This window comes from Mus caroli, chromosome 10 (genome assembly GCF_900094665.2).
Source record: "Mus caroli chromosome 10, CAROLI_EIJ_v1.1, whole genome shotgun sequence".
Taxonomy (NCBI): domain Eukaryota; kingdom Metazoa; phylum Chordata; class Mammalia; order Rodentia; family Muridae; genus Mus; species Mus caroli.
In genome coordinates, this window is record NC_034579.1 from 55,184,411 (window position 1) to 55,203,608 (window position 19,198).

General features: G+C 51.3%; 1 protein-coding gene across 1 annotated transcript in view; it reads right to left on the bottom strand.

The window, feature by feature from the left end:
- Positions 1-2,155: 2,155 nt before the first annotated feature.
- Positions 2,156-19,198, bottom strand: part of Slc29a3 (solute carrier family 29 member 3) — a 38,864-nt gene continuing 21,821 nt past the window's right edge. The window contains exons 3-6 of the mRNA XM_021174316.2: positions 18,548-18,630; positions 11,716-11,942; positions 8,814-8,976; positions 2,156-3,750 (exon numbers count right to left, since the gene is read on the bottom strand). Coding sequence (XP_021029975.1) covers positions 3,096-3,750; positions 8,814-8,976; positions 11,716-11,942; positions 18,548-18,630 — 1,128 coding nt within the window. The 3' untranslated portion in view covers positions 2,156-3,095. The remainder of the gene's footprint in view (positions 3,751-8,813; positions 8,977-11,715; positions 11,943-18,547; positions 18,631-19,198) is intronic.

Below are 19,198 nucleotides of genomic sequence, written 5' to 3' on the forward strand. Positions count from 1 at the left end.
CTCATGCTTAGACTCATCGTGTCGGCCAGCAAAGTTAAGTAAAAAATTTTTGGTAAACAGCGATAAAAAATTTTTTAGCAAACAGTGGGAAAAAATTTTGGTAAGCAGAGGTAAGGAAACCTTAGTAAACAGTGGTAGGAAATTTTAGTAAATAGCGGTAAGGAAATTTTGGTAAGCAACCGTATTTAAAGAAAGCACAGGCCTGTGAGGTTCCCAGGAAAAAAGGGACGAAGCATTAAGGTTCTCAGGAATAGAGATGAAGCATTAAGGTTCTCAGGTATAGAGACGAAGCATTAAGGTTCTCAGGAATAGAGACGAAGCATTAAGGTTCTCAGGTATAGAGATGACGGTAAGGTTCCCGGGGGAAAAAAGGGACAAAGCATTAAGGATCTCAGAAATAGAGACGAAAGGAATTTCAGCAAGCATAGGCCTGATAGGTTCCCCAGAAAAAAGGGGACGGAGCACTAAGGTTCTCAGGAATAGAGACGAAGGGAATTTAAACGATATGGGTTCAACTGCGACTAAAATGGCAGTAAAAATGTTAACCATCTGGATCTTGGTCAGGGCATGCTTGAGGGACGCCAGCAGAAAGAACAATGCTGAGACTGCTTCTCAGGCTAGCCGCCGAAAACCTAAACAGCTTAGACAACAAACCAAAGATAAGAAAGAGAAGAAGGAATCTAGCTCTGAAGGGTCTACTAGTGACAGCGACGGGACTGATAGCGACAGTGACATCTGTAGTTGGATGTTCCACTGGAGGTTGAGGCGGTAGGCCGCCTGAACTGTCAGCCCCTTCGTTGCCATCTCCTCCCCCCTTTAAAGATGAGGGAGACAAAAAGGGAAAGCATAGTATGGATGATATTTTGATTTGTGGATCCTTTAATGTGGACATGGAAGAAGTATTTGGGACCCTAACAAAACAGTTGGAGAAGTGGAATTTGGTGATAGCCCCAGAAAAGGTTCAAAAGACCGAAGTAAAACACTATTTAGGTACTAAATTGAGAGATGGGAAAAAATGCATACCTTGAATGATTTTCAGAAATTGTTAGGAGATATCAATTGGATTCGGCCCTATTGTAATCTTCCCAATGCAGAGTTATGCCCATTATTCGATATTTTAAAAGGAGATTCTGATTTACAATCTCCTCACCAATTAACACCCTTAGCCAGAGCTTGACTCATATGTCAGGAATGTGTGTAACCTCTGTTCAGTATCAGAATTTTTCCAGAGCTGCAAATCTGGCTCGTGCAATTGGTGCGATGCTGCTAGAAAATTGGAGTCATTATCTCGACAGAAAGATGAAAGAATTATGGGCATCGATTGTTGCCGTGAACAACACCCATGTGGAGATTGCAACTGCAAAGCAATGGATGGAGATCATCCAGGAAACTGTGGAACTCTTAAAAAAATTGGGGAGGGATGGCCTTTTGAGCGCTCCTGCTGACTGTTATGTGTAGAGGAATGCTTTGGTGGATGGCACATATGCGAAGGCAGCACAGGGCTGATAAACAAGCCTTAGTGCAGGCTATGGCAGCCTTGGAAACAGGAACATCCCCCTAATATTGGCTCAACATGCTGGATCAGTAATCAATGACGGGTAAGACCCTCACGTGCGCATACCAACCTAAGACAGGATGGTGAAAGTGAGTTGTCACTCCCATGACGGGTAAGGATGTGGCACGGATGGGGGAAACCTAAGACAGATGCTGATCCCAGAGCTACTAATAAAACAAAAAGGGGGAGATGCGGGAAGCAGGTGTGGCTGCAGGCCCCATGAAACTCACTTGTTTACTGCCTTGCCTGAGCATGNNCAGTGAGNCTGCATGNNTGGGCTGCCTGCCAGGCTNGACAGTTCCTTGTGATCCAGACCTGTCAGCCTATCTGTGAACGACCTAAGCTCGTGCCTGGAGTGTGTGTGAATTCTGATTGGATGAGGTGGGGTGGAGCTAGAAGGAAGTGAGTATGTGCGAGTAGAGAGAAGAGTTTAGCCCTTGCTGCGAGAAGGATGGAGTAGTAGAAGCTGCTGTTGTAAGTGGTAGAAGCTAGCTGTTGTAAAAGAAGCCAGCAGTAGTGAAGAGAGTGTGTTTAGCCCTTGCCCTAGGTAGAAGCCAGAAGTAGAATAAGAGTAGTTTAGCCCTTGCCCTAAGAAGAAGCTGCTGGGGAAGAGAGCTGTAAAAGAAAAAGCCTGAAGTAAAGTTGCTGTGTGAACCCGACTTGGTGTCTGTGTCATTCCTGTTGCCGGCCAGAGTAGGACAATGACAGGGCCCTAGGTCTGAGTACTGGCCATCACAGAGGGGATCTCAAATCCAGGAGCCTCTCTCAGAACACGGAGCCCTGAAGGTTCTCTCCCACCTCAATGTCAGCTGGAAGGAGTGAGGCTGGCTTCTGGCCTTGTGACAATACAAATTAGACATGGGCTACTTAGGAGCTATGACTGTAACATACCCCACTCTTTACAATTGTGTCTTTTTTTTTTTTTTTTTTTTGAGACAGTGTCTCCTGTAGCCCAGGTTAGCCTCAAACTCCCTAAGTAGCTGAGGATGACCTTGAACTTCTGACCCCGCTGCTTCTACCTTTCAAGAGCTAGGATTACAGGCTTTCACTAACATGCCCAGCTTATGTGGGGCTGGGGATAGGAGCTGGGGCTCTATGGAGGCTAAACAAGCATCCTACCAACTGGGCTAGATCCTGGCTACAACCTCGCCCTGCCCTTCAGTCGGCTCTGAAGTGTTCTCTGGAAGTGTTTGGAATGTCTCAGGGTTTTTGTTTTTAGCTTATTTTTTGAGAAAGGGTTTCACTATGTAACCAGGCTGGCCTTGAACTCACAGTGTGCCTCCAGCTCCATTCTCTTGAATGCTGAGATTACAGGTATGAGCCAGGCTGGGCTGTGTCTGGAATGTCTCCTTGCCCAAGATGTGCAAGGATGTGGCTCACAAGCAGTCTGAGAGAAAGGCAGTCCGAGTGGGCTCTGCTCTGCATCAAACAAAACGTCAACCCCTTGCTTAACACCTCGAGACCTCGGCTCACCCTGTCCATCTCCTAAGGACCCAAGCCTCACACACTCACACAGTACCCACATCCTTGCCGCCCCCTCCTAGATAAAGTGTTCAAGCAGAGCCGCACAGGCTGAGCCCAGCATCAAGCCCACAGACATATAGAACAACATCACAACACTGGTGGCCTCAGCCAGCTCCCGGGGCACAATCTTGGGTCCGTAGATGAGCACCAGCGTGCTGAGGTAGCCGTTGCTGAGCCCCAGGAGGCAGGTGAAGAGCACTGGGTAGATGTCCGACTGGAAAAGCACCTTGGTCAAGTGTGAGCGCGGCTGGTAGTTACAGAGCAAGAAGAGAGGCACAAGGCAGAACCGAGAGAGCACCAGTCCCGGGAGCAGCTTGCTCCTAGGACCTGGCACCTGGATCCAGGCTGTGACCTGTCGGCCGCAGAGGTCAGCAAAGTTGAAGAGGAGGAAGACGGTGAGGGGCACGAAGAACTTGGAGGTCCATGGAGAGCCGGTGCCTTTCTGCATGGACTGGATATTGGTGGAGATGGCGGGGATGATGAAGGCCGTGACAAAGTAGAGGGAAACTGTGCAGAACCCGAGGCTAGCCGTCTTCTTCAGAATGGGTCCAAGGGGCGGTGTGTGCATCACTCTGGATGCAGGGGCCACAGAGGAGGTGCTGGGAGCATCCTGGGATGGGTTGTCTTCACCAGAAAACACTCGAACTGGGGCAACTGGCCTCATGTAGTACCTGCAGGGACAGGGACATGGTCAGTGGGTCCCTGTGGACCTGAACTCCAGGGCCACAGAAGGAAGACGGCAGAATCTGCATAACCACTGTGCCTTCAGAGACCCAACAGGCAAAGTCCAAGCCCCGGAACCTCTGAGCCCAGAATCCCACAGCATGACATAGGAGGGGTGAGTTGTTAAACATGGCCTGTGTTTATCCCTGTACAGTCTGCCAGGTTGGACTTGAGTGCCTGAATCAAAGGTAGTGGCCACACCGTGAGCAGAGATAGGAAACCAGCCCTGATCACTGCATGGGAAATGGAGGCCCCCCTAGCCTGGTATTGGGGTGTTGGAAAGGGGGGGGGGGTTGGGGTAAAAACACCCAGGGATGTAAAATGTAAGCAGAGTGTGGTGTCTCAGGTCAGCAGGCCTGGCACTTGGGAGGCTGAGACAGAAGGATTGCAGTGAGTTTGGGATCACCTTAAGCTTCATAGTGAGACGCTGTCTCAAAACCAAACAGCTAAGATGGTGTGAGGGAAGGGGGATAACAGGGATGTACAGATGTGTCTCAGTTAGAAGGGAGCTGGCTTAGCATGCAGGAGGTCCCTCTGTTTGATCCCCAGTACCACATAAAACCACGTGGAAGCTCATCTGTAATCCTGGCCCTTAGGAGTCAGAAGTTCAAAGTCATCCTAAGCTACACAGTGAACTGAAGCCACCCTGAGCTACACAGTGCATTCCAGGGTAGCCTGGGCCACAGAGTGAGACCCTGTCTCAACATAATCAATGCTCCCCCCACAAAACCCTATGAAATTACACACACACACAAAGAGAGAGAGAGAGAGAGAGAGAGAGAGAGAGAGAGAGATTCTGAAACAAACATGGAACCCAGCTACACAGATCTTAAGCCCTCAGCCTTAATGCCTACATACATTTTATAAAGAACACACACAACAGCCTCGGTCACGCATCCCAGCATTCACAAACACATACCTATTGCAATCTGGACAAACTGACTTGTGGCCACCCTGTCACTCACATGGCTCTATGGCCCTCCATTCTGTCACTGTATCACAGCTGGAGCATTGCACCTTAACGGCTCCCCTAGAGGTGACATGCAGGTTGCCTGGCCCTTCCATACTGCCTGTCCCAGGGCAGTGTGTAATCTACATATATTCACGGGCACACCAGAAGAGATCCATGGATTCAAAGACTTGCACTTTTAAAATTCTGAGATGTCTCAACAGGTAAAGGTGCTCGATGCTATAGCTGACAACATGAGTTAGATACCTGGAAACTGTACTGTGCATGGAGAGAACCGACCTTTTCATGTTGTCTTCTGACTTCCATATGTACACCATAGTGTACACACACACACACACACACACACAGGGGGGCACATAGAAAGGGGACAGGCTGGAGAGATGGCTCAGCAGTGAAGAGCACTATTGCTCTTCCAAAGGACCAGAGTTCAAGTCCTGGCATCTACCCAGTGCGTCTATAGCTTCAGTACCAAGGGACCTGACATCCTCACATAGAAACACATGCAGGCAAAACATCAATGCATGTAAAAATTTTAAGGAGCTGGAGAGATGGCTCAGCAGTTAAGGGCACGGACTGCTCTTCCACTGACTAGGGTTCAAATCCCAGCACCGTCATGGCAACTCACAACTGTCTGTTTCTCCAAAATCTGATATTTTCACAAAGAAACACATGCAGGCAAAACACCAATGCACATAAAATAAAGGTAAATAATAACAAAAATATTTTTTAAAAGAGAGGGGATTTATTACAGTGGCTGTCTTAGCTGTTCTATTGCTATGAAGAGACACCATGACCACAGCAACTCTTAGAAAAGAAAGTATTTAATTGGGGGTGGCTTACAGTTTCAGAGGTTCAGCCCATTATCATCATGGTGGAAAACATGGCAAACGGCAGACAGACACGGTGCTGGGGAAGTATCTGGGAGTTCTATATCCTGATCCACAGGCAGCAGGAAGAGAAAGCCACTGGGCCTGAAGTAAGCTTTTGAAACCTCAAAGCCCACCACCCTCCCCACCCCACCCCACCCCACCCTACCNCCTGCCCAGCGACATACTTCCTCCAACAAAGTCACACCTCCTCCAACAAGGCCACGCCCCCAACCCTTCTCAAGTAGTGCCGCTCCCCTGTTGACTAAGCATTCAATTATATGAGCTATGGGGACCATTCTTATTCAAACCACCACAATGGCTTACAGGCTGTGGTCCTGTTAGTCCAACAGTGGCTGTCTACCACCAGAAAGTCCAAAAACCCAGCAGTGTTAGTCCAGGAGGCTAAATGTCTCAGCTAGTCTTCAGTATATGCCAGAATCCTGTTAGTGAAGGGAGATGGAGAACAAGCAGGCAAAGAGAGAACGCTTCCTCCTTCCGTGTCCTTTACACGGTCTGCCACCAGAAGGTATGACCCAGATTAAAGGTGCCTGGACTAAAAGTGGGTCTTCCCACCTGAAATGATTTAAATAAGAACTCCCCGAGCCTCACCGCTGTATCCAGCAGCTTGGGTTTCAGTCAGTTCCAGATGCAGTCAAGTTGACAACCAGGAATAGCCATCACACACTGGCTTACCAAGCATCTCCTGCCACTGGAGGTAGCTTCCTGCAGTGTTGAGCGTGCTTGGTTGTCTCCATGGAAGCTCCTAGGAGGCCCTCAGACCAGAAGGATTAGCCGCCTCTGCAGGATCCCTGTCCTGCACACTCTCAACTTTCAATACCATCCATCTTTTTATGCCTTCCGTTTGGGGTACTTTGCCTTGCTGGGTGACCTTGCCTGATCCTCTCAAGCTCTCTGGGCCTCAGCTGTCTGAAAGGCAGGAGGCACAGGCAGACCGATTTCAGCGTGCCAGAAAACAAAAGGCTTGAGCTACATGGAGGCAGTTAGTTGCTGACACCTGGTCCTGGTTTCCACCGTGAGTCTGCCTTTCTTTTAGATTCCCAGTTAGACTTGCCCCTCATTGGGCCTCAGTTTCTTCTGTGTAAGATAGCAGTTTTATAGAGGCAGGAGGTGTCTTAGTTAGGGTTTCTATCGCTGTAATGAAACACCATGACCAAAAAGCAACTTGGGGAGGAAAGAGTTTATTCATCGTACACTTCCACATTGCTGTTCATCACTAAAGGAAGTTAGGACAGGAACTCAAATAGGGCAGGAACCTGGAGGCAAGAGCTGATGCAGAGGCCATGGAGGGGCGCTGCTTACTGAATTGCTCTCCCTGGCTTGCTCAACCTGCTTTCTTATAGAACCCAGGGCCACCAGCCCAGGGATGGTACCACCCACTGAAGGGCCCTAGGGACTTTCACCAGCCTTACACCCACCCACCTAGGGTCAAGGCTTGGCCAAGTTCCATTGTCCACCCACAGGATCATTCTAGAGTAAAAAGTTCTCAGAATGTACTGACTGATAGTTACCTGACCCTCTGGGAAGCCCCAGGTAGAGTTCAAATGCGTATGATGCTTGCTAGCCAATAGATTTAAAGGTCAATATGCTTAGCCAAGAAGTTTGAACTGTAACCTTGCTGATGTAACCTGTGCCCCTGTGACGTTAAAAACTGCTTGTAATAGCCATTCGGGGCCACCTTCTTAGTAACTCGTCTTGAGGGACCAATTGAAGGTCGACCTCCGCGAGCCAGGAAAACAAACCTCTTGCTTTCGAATTGATCTGCCTTGTCTTGGTGTCTCACTCAGGGGCATCTTGAAGGAAGTACCACTGACTGAGGATTGGGGTCTTACATCACAATGGGCTGGGCCCTCCCCCATCAATCACTAATTTAAAAAAATGCCTTGCCACTGGATCTAGTGGAGGCATTTTCTCAACTGAGGTTCCCTCCTTTCAGATAACTCTAGCTCATGTCAAGTTGACGTAAGTGTAGCCATCACAGAAGGTCCAGAAGCCCAGGCCAGTGTCCCCCAACTCTGAGCTCAGAGCAGTGGAGCAGGTGAAGGGAGTCATCCGTGTGACTCGGGGCTCTTGCACGGGGAGCCCCTTTGTAGTGGGATACAGTCAGTACAGACACCTGAAATGAGCCCTCCACCAGCCGCAGCCATTCATGAGTTTCTGCAAACAGGATTTCTCATCCAGGTTTAATCAGCAAAGGCATGGTTGCTTCATGGACAGCAGGGTCCCCAGAGGCCCATTTGGATAGACTTTGGCTTACCCAGGTGAACTGAGAAACATCCCAGTACCACCTTGGGGAGGCAGTGCTGGGGTGTGATAAAACGGGACCCTGTAGGGACTCTCCAGATGTCATTCCACTCAAGGACAAAGAAACAAAACACGAGAAGATCCTCGAGGCTACAATACCACTCTGGGAATAGCCCCAAGGTTAAACCTCACAAGGAGGGGTGCCTGATTCTCCATCCTTCACCTCCGAAGTGCTGGATACAAGTCTGTGCCACCATGCCTGGTGTGTGTGTATGGGATCGAACCCTGGGCTTCATACATTCAAGGCAAGCACTCTACCGACTTAGTTACAACTTCAGCCTCAGCTTCAGTTTTCAAAGAAGAGTAGAAGGCACAAAAGACATAGTGGAGCTTGAGAGAGACCAGGGGGTCCCACAGATAGTGAACTGAAAGTAGAGGTTCGGAGTCCTGTCCAACCTGGCCATCCTGACTCCTGGTTTCCTACCTTACACATAGAAATAATAGCTAGTTATCATGACCTTAAGAAAAACAGGAGTGGATATAAATGAGATAGACACACTCAGCTAGGCATCGCCTCCAGCCAGAGCCAGGGGTGGGGGGTGGGCAGGGCATGGGCGGGAGCAGGGGCGTATCCAGGGTTAGGAACTGTTTCCTTACTCAATCCCACTTCCACTGTGAGGCCTTTCCTGACCACAAGCTTTCAGGCAATACTGGTTTAGAGGTGTGGTCAGAGCCAGCTCCTCCCACCCAAGACCGATTTACAACACAACTGAGGGACCTGGGAACAAAACTCCTTCATGCTTCAGCCCTCTGAAAACTCACAGTCCTGGGGGACAGTCAACCGATAGAGACAGGGACCTGTGATCCAATCAGATGACCAGGTGTGGAGGGCAGGGCAGGGGAACCTCACCTGGCATACTCCAGTTGGGGCAGCAATAGATAGAGCCCCACACAGAGCCCAAGGAAGACTGCTGCCATGAGGAAGAAGGCTAGCGTGCTGTCCCGCACGTCACTGGATGCTGCCAGGTCCACCAGTGAGGCCACGGCGCTGACTGTCCCTCCCATGGCTCCTCCTATAGAGATCAAGAGGACACCGCGAAGATATCACAACGGGCTTAGGAGGGTACATGGTCTCATAATCCAACCCCCCTCACCACCACCCCTCCCCAATGACATTGAAAATGCCTTGGTGCTCACAGCATATGAAACTGGACAGGAGGTTGGGGATGAAGAGAGGTGGGTCCCTACAGTCTGAGGTTCAGAGCTTTGGACAGCGGGCAAGTGTTTCTGTCCACCTTACTGCCTCTCCCATACTTCGGGAACTGCCCTTGGTGCCGGTAAACAATTATTCCAACTTTCCCCAGATAGGTTCCTCAGCCCAGTGGGGCCGGAAGCCAGGACTTGAGGGCAGGCAAAACACAAACTAGCACAGTGATCCTGGGGACTCATGCTGTGTGATCCCTGACAAGCCTCTTGACCTCTCTGTGCCTCGGCTTGCTCCTGCTCCCGTGGAAGTGGGAGTGCCCACCCTTAGGACTGATATAGGGATTAAAAGGATTATTGCTTGTTAAACAGAGTCTGACGCAGACAGGAGCCGAACGCTGAGTAAATCTTCAGGTTCCCAATTAGCTACTTGGCTACTACCATCTTTCCCACATCAAAGCAGAAGCAATGGGGTAAACCCTTTGCCAGGGGGAGTGCCCACTTCTGAGAAGCCTTAATCCCCACCTGGGCGTTCTGGAAGAAGTGGGGTTAGCTCAGAGAGCCGGCTCGGTGGCCGCCAGAAGGAAGAGATCTTAACAGCCCTGCCGACTGATCCCCTCTCCCTTCCAACTTGAATCTACAATATTATCGGCAGCCACAAACCGGGCCTCCGGGAGCCCATCCTTCATGACTCTCTCTATCTCATCACTTATGGAAATATATGCAAATGAGGACTTTGGGAAAAAAAAAAAAAAAAACACCCACACGAAACAAATGAATTGTTCCTCAGATGCCAACATGCAGGGGATTCACAGATGGGCTGCTCTGGACCAAACAGCAAAGGGGGCTGGAAAACTGAGGCAGCTCGGTTGGCCCAGGGTGCTGGCCTGGTGCCGGGGAGGACTGTGCACTGCAGTGCTGACACGGAAGTCTTAGTTTCACCTGTTCTTCTTATTCTTTGAGGCAGAGTCTCACTTATGTGGCTCTGATACTCACATTCCTCCTGTCTCGGTCTGTGAAGTGCCGGGTTATAGGACTGTGCCATATAGCCCACACTTTTTAAAAACTAGACCTTCAAAAAAAAAAATAAATTCCCAGGAGACACTCTTCTCTAGAGATCTCCAGGTGGACTAGTGGGGCCACGTGCCCTTGTAGGGCTGAAGCCATACTGAAGAGCTCAATGGGATGGGGCAGGAATGAGAAGATGCGGGATAAGAGCCTCTTTCTGAGGCCAGTCAGCAGTGACAGAGGGATTAGCGTTTGACAGCCATTCCTCTGGGCCCGGCCCTGCTTTTCTAGAAGCCGTGCCAGGAGCGTGTTGACTGTATTCAGAAAACCCAGTGACAAGTTCATTTCTATTTTATTTTGGGCCCAAGGGTTTCCTGGGATAGAGGAGAAGCCTAATCCTATATCAAAAATGGCAAACAGACGGGTCTCATATCTAGCCTCTGATCCACAGAGAGTAATTGCCTCAAGTGCTGGCTTGAGAGGGAATTAGAGGCTCCAGAGGAAAGATAGGGATCTATTAGTGATGTCTGGCACTGGTATGGAGCGGGGAGGGGTGGACATGCACTTGTCAAGGCACTTGTCATCCCTGCCGCATCCCGCCCAGCATATTAACTAACAGGTGCAGTCCTGTGCACTGTGCCATTCTTCTCAGGTGGTTAAAAAAAAAGTACCAGGGACACATGGGGACACAGAGAAGAGCAGCCTCCAGGCTTGCTTTAGGGGACAGTGGTCTTCACATAAAACAGATGCTAACTGACCCAGTTCTGTTTACCTTGTGGGGCCATCTAGGTGAGAGGGAAAAAAAAAAAAAACCAGCCAAGGTCCCCCGGTAACCAGCATAGCATCCACTTCCAGATTTCAGCTAGAAAGATGCCCCATGTCAGGGTCCAAGCAAGCCATGGCACAGCACGGTCTGGGGGAGCCAGCAGCTCAGCCACTAGACTATCGGTTCTGATAGGATGTCCCTGGCACAGGGTAGAGGCTCTATAAAACTGGAAAGGAAAGAAAGACAGAAAAGAGGGAGGAAGGAAAAGGAGTCGGCAAAGGGAAAAAGAAGGAGAGGGGGCGAGGCGAGGTGGGAGGGAAGGAGAGGAGAGCAGAATGGTTTCAGAGATGATGCTTTGAAGGCATAGGGTGTTTGCATCATGGCTATGGTCCTACCCCACATCGACTGACCCGTTCTTCTGCTACCATGACTACCTACACCCTCCATGGAGCCAGAGACCCATCTGGAGTCTAGGGGAGCTAAGGACCCTGGAAGTTGCTCCCAACATGGCTTCCATGGCTGCTTGGGTCTCTCCTCTGGTGCTCACTCCATGTACAGCCTGGGCCCATGCCACAAGATAGCTCAGGCAACCATGGTGAGGCCCACCCCTGTGAACACTAGGTGGAGCAGTGGAGAGCCATGTCCCGTGCCCCCAACCTGTTCCCACCCACCTCCCCCATCTGCTGTCTAAGCTGCAGACTGAGCAGAAAGAATAGCTCTCAGCTACCTAGTCTGGGATGGATTGCTTGGTGATGCTAGGAAAAGCAGAGTGGACCCAGGACACATTTCTTTTCTGGAAAGACCACTGTGGCTTCCTCTCGTGGTGGGCTCTCACCTGATATCAGTGCCTGGGCATTCCTCATGGGGAAGGAGCCTGTGAGGCCGTAAACGCTGCTATTGAAGATGGTGGAGGAGCTGCTAATGATGGCCATGCACGCGATGGTGAGGCTGAAGAAGCCTCGGGTCCAGGAGGAAGTATCCACCTTCACCAGCACAATCATAACCACGAAGATGGCCAGGGACACGGACAGTGAGGCCAGAACACGGACGTGCACCTGGACCCTGGGGAGAGGACGGGAAGCAGTGGGAGGTGGTTAGACTCCCCTCAGGCCTCTACATGGGTGAGGCTGGTGAGCCACAGGAGAGAAGGTGGTGAGCTCAATGGCAGGCATGCGTGACCTTGAATTCTGCCTGTCCTGTGACATCCGAGAGGAGACTCAGGGGCCCCGCTTCCACTTCTGCAGGGGGTTGGGGGGGTGTCCATCTCCACATGGGGAAGTGGGGGGCTCCAGGGAGCTTTATGTAGCACAAAGACCCAAGCCCAGTGCGGGTCCAGGAGACAGTGCCGTTTGTTACTAATCTGTGAAGCTCAAGGCCAGGCCACCGGACAAGACCCCACTTCTGCTACATCGCTGAACTCCTGATGGATCCAAATTTGACAGCGGGGGAGGGAAGAGTGTCACCATCCACCATCGTTGATGTCACAAGACTTGGCTTGTGCCCAATTTTCTTCCAACTGTGCACACTCTGCCTAGGTGTGCAACTCCACCCTCCACGGGGCTCCGTGGGACAGGCGTACTCTTGGTCCCCTATACATAGGTAAGGAAGCTGAGCTCAGAAAGGTTTAGGAGCTGGCTCAAGATCACTCAGCTGTGAGGCCAGGAACTCTCAGAAGTTTCTCCTAGATGGTCTTAGCTGGGACGGCAGCTGCCGAGACCACACCCTGACAGTCCCATGTCAGGACCCCATGCATTCCATTAAAACACTGCACCCAAGCCAAGCCCTCCCCCCTCCCCTCCTCCACCCCCACTGACCAGGGAGGAGGACAGGGCTAAGAACCATCAGAGGTAGCTGTGCAGGGCTCTACCCTAATGGAGAGAACACCACCCAGAGGCTGTTGGAGCCACCATCAGATTAGAATCAGCTTTAGGCCTGACTAGATGTTCAATTCTAGTTTCCCACTAACGAGAGAGAAAGTAGGGGGGCGGGGAGAAAAGCCAGATTAGATGCAAAGATGTTGTCTGGATTAAAACAAGGACGAATGACAAAGTCAAACTTGAAAGGGAGAAAAAGAGATCTGTGTACACAGCTAGGTGTGAATCCGTTTGCATGGAGGGAAGCGAGGGTTATTACCAGGAGCTCCTCCCCCTGGCTGGTGGCATGTCTGTGTCCTGAGAGTTTGGGGTTGGAGGGAGAATAGAGCTGCCTCGCATACCCCCCCACATGCACACACCTCAGCCCACCCTGTGTAAGGGGAAGGAAGGACACACAGAACGTCCCTGGTGGCTGGGATGAGAACCTATGTGAATTTAGCCCCAGCCCGGACTCTTCTGTGACCCTGTGTCCTGACTGAGTGCCTGTCTTACACACAGGCACTGGGCAACAACTGTACATCTGGAGTGCAGGTGTGAACTCCAGAGTGGTGGGGGCTCAGTGCACCCCAGCACTAGGTACTCTGGGATGTTGGCAGAGGGCTGGTGACATCTCAGGGCATAATGGAGGGGCCGCAAGGAAGAGAGCACGTGTGTCCTTGGAAGAGACCTGACCGCCTGAGCCTTGCCCAGATGAGCTGGAGACAGGCAAAACCTCAGCCTGCATGCGAGCGTCTCATCTACCTTATGAGCCAGGCCTTGATCTTCAGAGGAGGAACGGGGTGGGTCTGCAGGCCTGTCTGTCAGCATCTCCTCTCTGGGAGAGAAAGTGTCCCTTTCTGTCCAGCATGGCGGAGGAGGTGGGCAATACCACCCATACCAGTCCAGCTTCAAAGAACAGCATTGGTGATCCTGGCTACCATAGGTTAGGGGGCTGCACACGGCCCACGCAGCCCAGTCAGTCCTCCCAGGGGTGGTGCCATGTACAATACAGGAGCCTCTGCATGAGTGTGTCCAGTGGCTGGCTGCAGCCACCTCGCCAGCTGTGTGTGGAAGGACTACAATATGGAGTGCACACTCCCCTCCCCCACGAAGACGCACAGAGCCCTGGTATCATAGGAAGGAGATCCCCAGCTATGCCTGAGGCTAAATCTGACTTTAACTTTCCATTAAAGAACAAATAATACTTCCTGTATGCTACTTGTTACTACTGTGCCCACTAACGGAGACATCGGAGTCCCAGGTGGGGGGAAGGGCGCGGGGGGGGGGGGGGAAGAACACTGCCTGAAACNCCGGAGTTTCAGGCAGTGTTCTCCCCCCAGGGCCAGTGTTCAGGCCCAGGGTTAAGTTGGGCACAATAGGCTACTGACTTCCCAACAGTAGCCTAGAACCAACAGCTTGTGAGATTGGTGGATACCCATCCTAGCTCCCTCTCTGGGGTGGTGGGGTGGTGGTGGCTCCTTTAGATCCCTGGGGGCTCTGGTGACTCTCTGTGGGGCTGGGTGACAAGATCTCCTCTCCTGGCTACTTTTTTGCTGTCTTTACCTTTACATCACCTCCCCCCCCCCCTTCACTACATGCTCTCAAACGTCTCCTTGTTTGGGGGTCTGCTTCTGGGACACATCTATCCTCCATAACCAAGAGGACCCACACTGGGGGGCCTCTCCTGAGACTGTGCTTCAGGCAAGCCCGGGCTGGAGGAAGGGCCAGGTGGAGTGGCTGGACCCCTGGAACCTGCAAAGGTATGGTAAGTGAACCCCAATGTACTCTGTAGGCTTTCAGCCAAGCCTCAGGCTGGAGGTTCAAAGTGACCTTCCACACTTACCTGTCCCACTGAGATTCATCTTCCTGGCCTAACAAGCCACTTACCCACCCACAAGGTACGGAAGGGAGAGCAGCAGCACAAAGCCTGGCTTTGTCGCAGATTTGCTGTGTGACCTCAGACAGACATTTCCTCCTTGTCTCTAAGGAGGCAGGCCTAGTGATATGATGGTCCCGCTGGAAAAAAAAAATACCCTTGGTGACACCGTGGGGCAAGTGACAAAAATGGTTTTGTTATTGTTTTTTCGAGACAGGGTTTCTCTGTATAGCTCTGACTGTCCTGGAACTCACTCTGTACACCAGGCTGGCCTTGAACTCAGAAATCCTCCTGCCTCTGCCTCCCAAGTGCTGGGATTAAAGGTGTGTGCCACCACACCCGGTTAATAAAAAAGTTTAGATGCTTTTCCTGGGGCACCCGAGGAGGACTGGTGGAGCCAGAGATGGACCAGAAGGGAGGAGGTGTGGCTTCATCCCCCCACCCCCAAGCCACCTCCCTGTAGTTATGGTGATAAGGTCCTGTGCGGTGCCTGGGGCTTTGACAGGAATTGGTATCTTCTTAAGGGGGTGAGGGGCAAGAAGAACAAACAGCAAAGGCACCCACTGAAAGTGCTTATAGCGTCCCTCACATGCCCAGGGTTCCTTCCCAGTGGCTCTCTCCCTCCTGCTGAGCACTTTCCAGGACAGCCCCCAGGTCCTCAGAAGCCCCATGGGAGCTAATCTCAACACCATGAAGTTGGAGGCCAACCTTATAGACACTGTGGGTGGGGTGGGGGGACATTCCCACCCCCACCCTTCCTGCAGGGAGAGTGGCTTGGGATGGAAGCTCTTGAGTTTCTAGGGAGGTCTAGGCTTATGCTGGCTGGCTTGCCTGGTGTTCTCCGGTTATGAGACAGGCTGTGAGGCCACATGGCCCTGACGATGCTGGAGAAGGGCTCGGGCCATCCACACTCCTCTCCCTTGCCACTGAGAGTCCAGGACCCCAGGGGACTGATTTCTTCCCAAGACCCCAGAATGTAAATCTGGCTCATCTGTATTTATAAAGCTGCAGATTTAACATAATAAAACACTTGGCGATTATGAATGAGCCAGTGAGAGAAGCCAGGGTGCTCCAGGAGGGAGGGAAGGAAGGAGACATTTCAATCTTCCACATTAAATAAAAAACAGTTCGCCCTAAACTGTCCTTGGCAGCTGGCAACCAGCGAGGCTGGAGAGCCGTTTCCCTAAGGCCCTCAAATATTGCCTACAGCCCATAGTCTACTAGGGAACCTATGAAACTACTTACCCGCCCAGCCCCCTCCTAACCACCCTCCTCATGCCTAGCAGCCTGGAGCCTGGCCCAGGGGGCTACAAAGTCGGTAGCTAAGCACCCAGAGGTAGCCCAGGTTTCAAGTGCAGACAGTCTGAGGAGATCCCTCTAGGAATAAATCACACCCTTTGGCTTCAGTGGCTGCATAGGTCACCTGAGTGAGTGAGCTGTTTTCCTTTATGCAAGGCCACTGATCGGCCACTGTCTGTTGTGACTGGAGGTCATACACTCCAAGGTCCCAAGAGGGTCTTTTCCCTGATCCGGATGACCCCAGAACTGGGCCAGCTTCTGGTTCCATGGAAACTAAGGGAAAAGATCAGGAATGTGGCTCCACTGTGGCACATCTATGACCAGGAAAAATAGGATGTCACTCCAACCTCCTAAGTCACCGTGCGTACAGGGTGGCGCAGTGAAGGGGTAGTAGGTATATGTTACCCCCTGTCAGGTGGCGGTATGGATCACCTAAAGACGACAGGCATTCTTGTCCACAGGTAACTGAGCGGCACACGTGCCCAGGGCCACAGAGCAGGGAGCAGGTAAATAGAAAAGTCACAAGGCATGGAGGGGCAGAGGGTGGGTGAGGTGGGCCTCCCACCCTCTGCAGGTGCTCTTGTGTCTCGCCTCTTCTGGTACCTTCTCCTCTCTCTGGGCACTGTCTAGAACTCTACTCTGTCTTCAGTGGTTGGTAATGCTGAGAGAACCCTTAAGTCAGCTCTTAGCCATGAGAGCAGGGGATAGACCCTGGCCAGGTGGAGCAGGGACCCCCAGAATAGCCGCTCTGAGAATGTCCTTGCTAGAGACCAGGTATGCTAGGAGAGGCTCTAGTCCCTGGTTCCTTGTATCTCTTAGCCTTGCCTAGGAACTATACTGGAAGATTTGACTGATAAAAAGAAGGGCTGTCTGAACACGTCATCGGTGAGCCAATCGCACTGACACTTCGTTCCACTCCACACGCTCATCGTCCTAAGAGATGATGGATGACATTAGTCATTTCTATGAAGGACGTCATAAGTCCTTCATTGGGCCCCACAAGAGCAGCTCCATGGTACCCCATTTCCTAGGACCCCTCCTGCTGTACTCCATCCCCTCCCCAAAGCTCCTGTCTACTTATCTGTAACTTCCTTTCTAAATTCCACCCTCTGTGGAATTCTATCTTATTAGCAACACAAGAACCCAAAGTCACCGGCTTGGGTGGCTTTAAGGGTGGCCCTTGGGTTTTCTGTAGCCTCTTCCTGCCCCACCCCCACTTAAGCTCACCAAGAGCTCAGAAAGGCTCTGTTGAACTCAAAGACACCTCCAAATTCTCCCATATCACTTGCACCCCCAAGGGTGGATGTCTGAAGGCTAGGTATCTGGGAGGAGACCGCTGCAGGTAGCCCTAGGGGCCAGGAGTGAGGCTGAGTTCTCTCTCAGACTATACTTGGGTTTTAGAGGGATACAGGTTCTTTGATACTCCCTCCATGGACAGACAGGGTCCCTGTCCCCTTGAAATGGAGGAGGCTTTATGAGAACTTAATCAGGTGAGTGTGATGAAAGTGACACTCTGTGGCTTGTCCCTGGCCCTCACGGAACATTTGCTCTTCAGTCACAATAGGAAGAGTCTCTGAGCCCATGTGAACAAGCCAATGAGGAGAGACAGACGGGGAGGTGGGAAAGGATGGGCATCTCCAGCCCCCGTGCTGTCTGACTGCATCAGCATGTTCCAGCGGAGCCTGGCTGACCCCAGAACCCCAGATAGTAAAAGAAACTAATTACTGTTACTGTTGTAAACCACTATGTTCTGGGATCTTCTATACAACTGTACCTGTTTAGAAAGACTGCTCTATACACAGGCTTAGCACACAGGGTACATTCTGCTCTTTACTCCTGTGCCCAGAGCAGACATTACTAATCAATCCCGGCACACTTCCTGAGGCCAGATGTACCTTAGAACGTTTTTTCAGCAGAAGATCCAGGAGTAACCACTAAGTGACCAGAGCTAAATAAGTTTGCCACCAAGATTCTAAAGTTTCTATGAGCTCAAGCCCAAGATTTTGGACCACAGTGAGGCCACTCTTATTGTCTGAAGACAACTTCAGGAAAATGCAGATGAAATAGTGTCTCTGTTGCCATTGTTAAGACAAACAGACTGGACAGGAAGGAGCAGCCAGCAGAATTTATAGATCATACCAACTCACTTATCTCTCAAATATTTCCATCCTCCACAGTGTTACCCAGAAGCCTTTTGCAATTGTTACCTATGAGCTCCCACTATGAGCAGGGGACACATCTGCTGGTATCATCAACATATTACAGCAGTGACTGCTTCCTGTAAGTAGGGCAGTTCAGTGGATGCTGATAGTGGCTGCCTGCTCTCAGGGCATGTAAAAGAACAGCTTCCTCAGGTCTTGTTCCACACAGCATGCCCTGGCTACAAGAGCCAGTGGCCCTACAGCCCTCTCGAAGGGAGATGGCTCTTACCTGGATGTCATTGTAAGTGGCTATAAATGAGCAGTGACCCCTAACTGGAGACCCCTGGCACCCGCTAGATCTATAAACTGCATGGTAAGGCTGAACTTGCCTGCCTCCAATTTAGGGAACCACCATTTAAGCTGAAAACTCCTGCTGTAGACTGGGGGAGAATGGAGCAGGCAGGGGGTAGAGGTCAGGGGAGGGAGCTGTTGACCTACCTGTTGACAAGCAGGAAGTTAGCCACCAGGAACAGCAGGGAGGGCACAGTGGAGGCAACTGCCAGGTAGCTCTCAAAGTAGTTCTAGAAACACACAAGGAAGGAGGCTGCTTGTCACTCAGGGCTGGTAAAGGCCTGAGGGAGGGCTGCTTTCACTGTCTCCAGACAACTAGGAGCTAAGTCCACCCCACTCCATGTGATCCCATCCCTATCTCCAACCTTAGGCTCACTCAGTCATTCAACCAACAGCCTCCAAGGACAATGGTACTATACTTAGTTGTGCTGAGTGCTGGGGTCCCAGGGTCAGCTTTGACACTGTTCTCGGCTCCTGGGAGGCCCACACTTCCAGTGTTCCACTTACCCGAGCCACAGACTAGATGATGGGAGTGGAGCTCAATAGATAGCTAAAAGGTAAGCCTCACCCTGTTAATCTTGTTAGCCCTTTGACAATATATAGTAACCAGCTTCTCATACCATTTAGACCAGACCTCAGCTTATAGGAGACTCAGCCCCACAAAAGCTACTGGTAGTCAAAGCCAGAAGGGTAAATATCTCCATGATGAGCGAGGAGGAAGGGCAATCCTCAGGTACCCTCAGCCGGAGAGGGTATACAGAGAGAGAGGGAGGGGGAGGGGGAAAGGGGGAGAGGGGG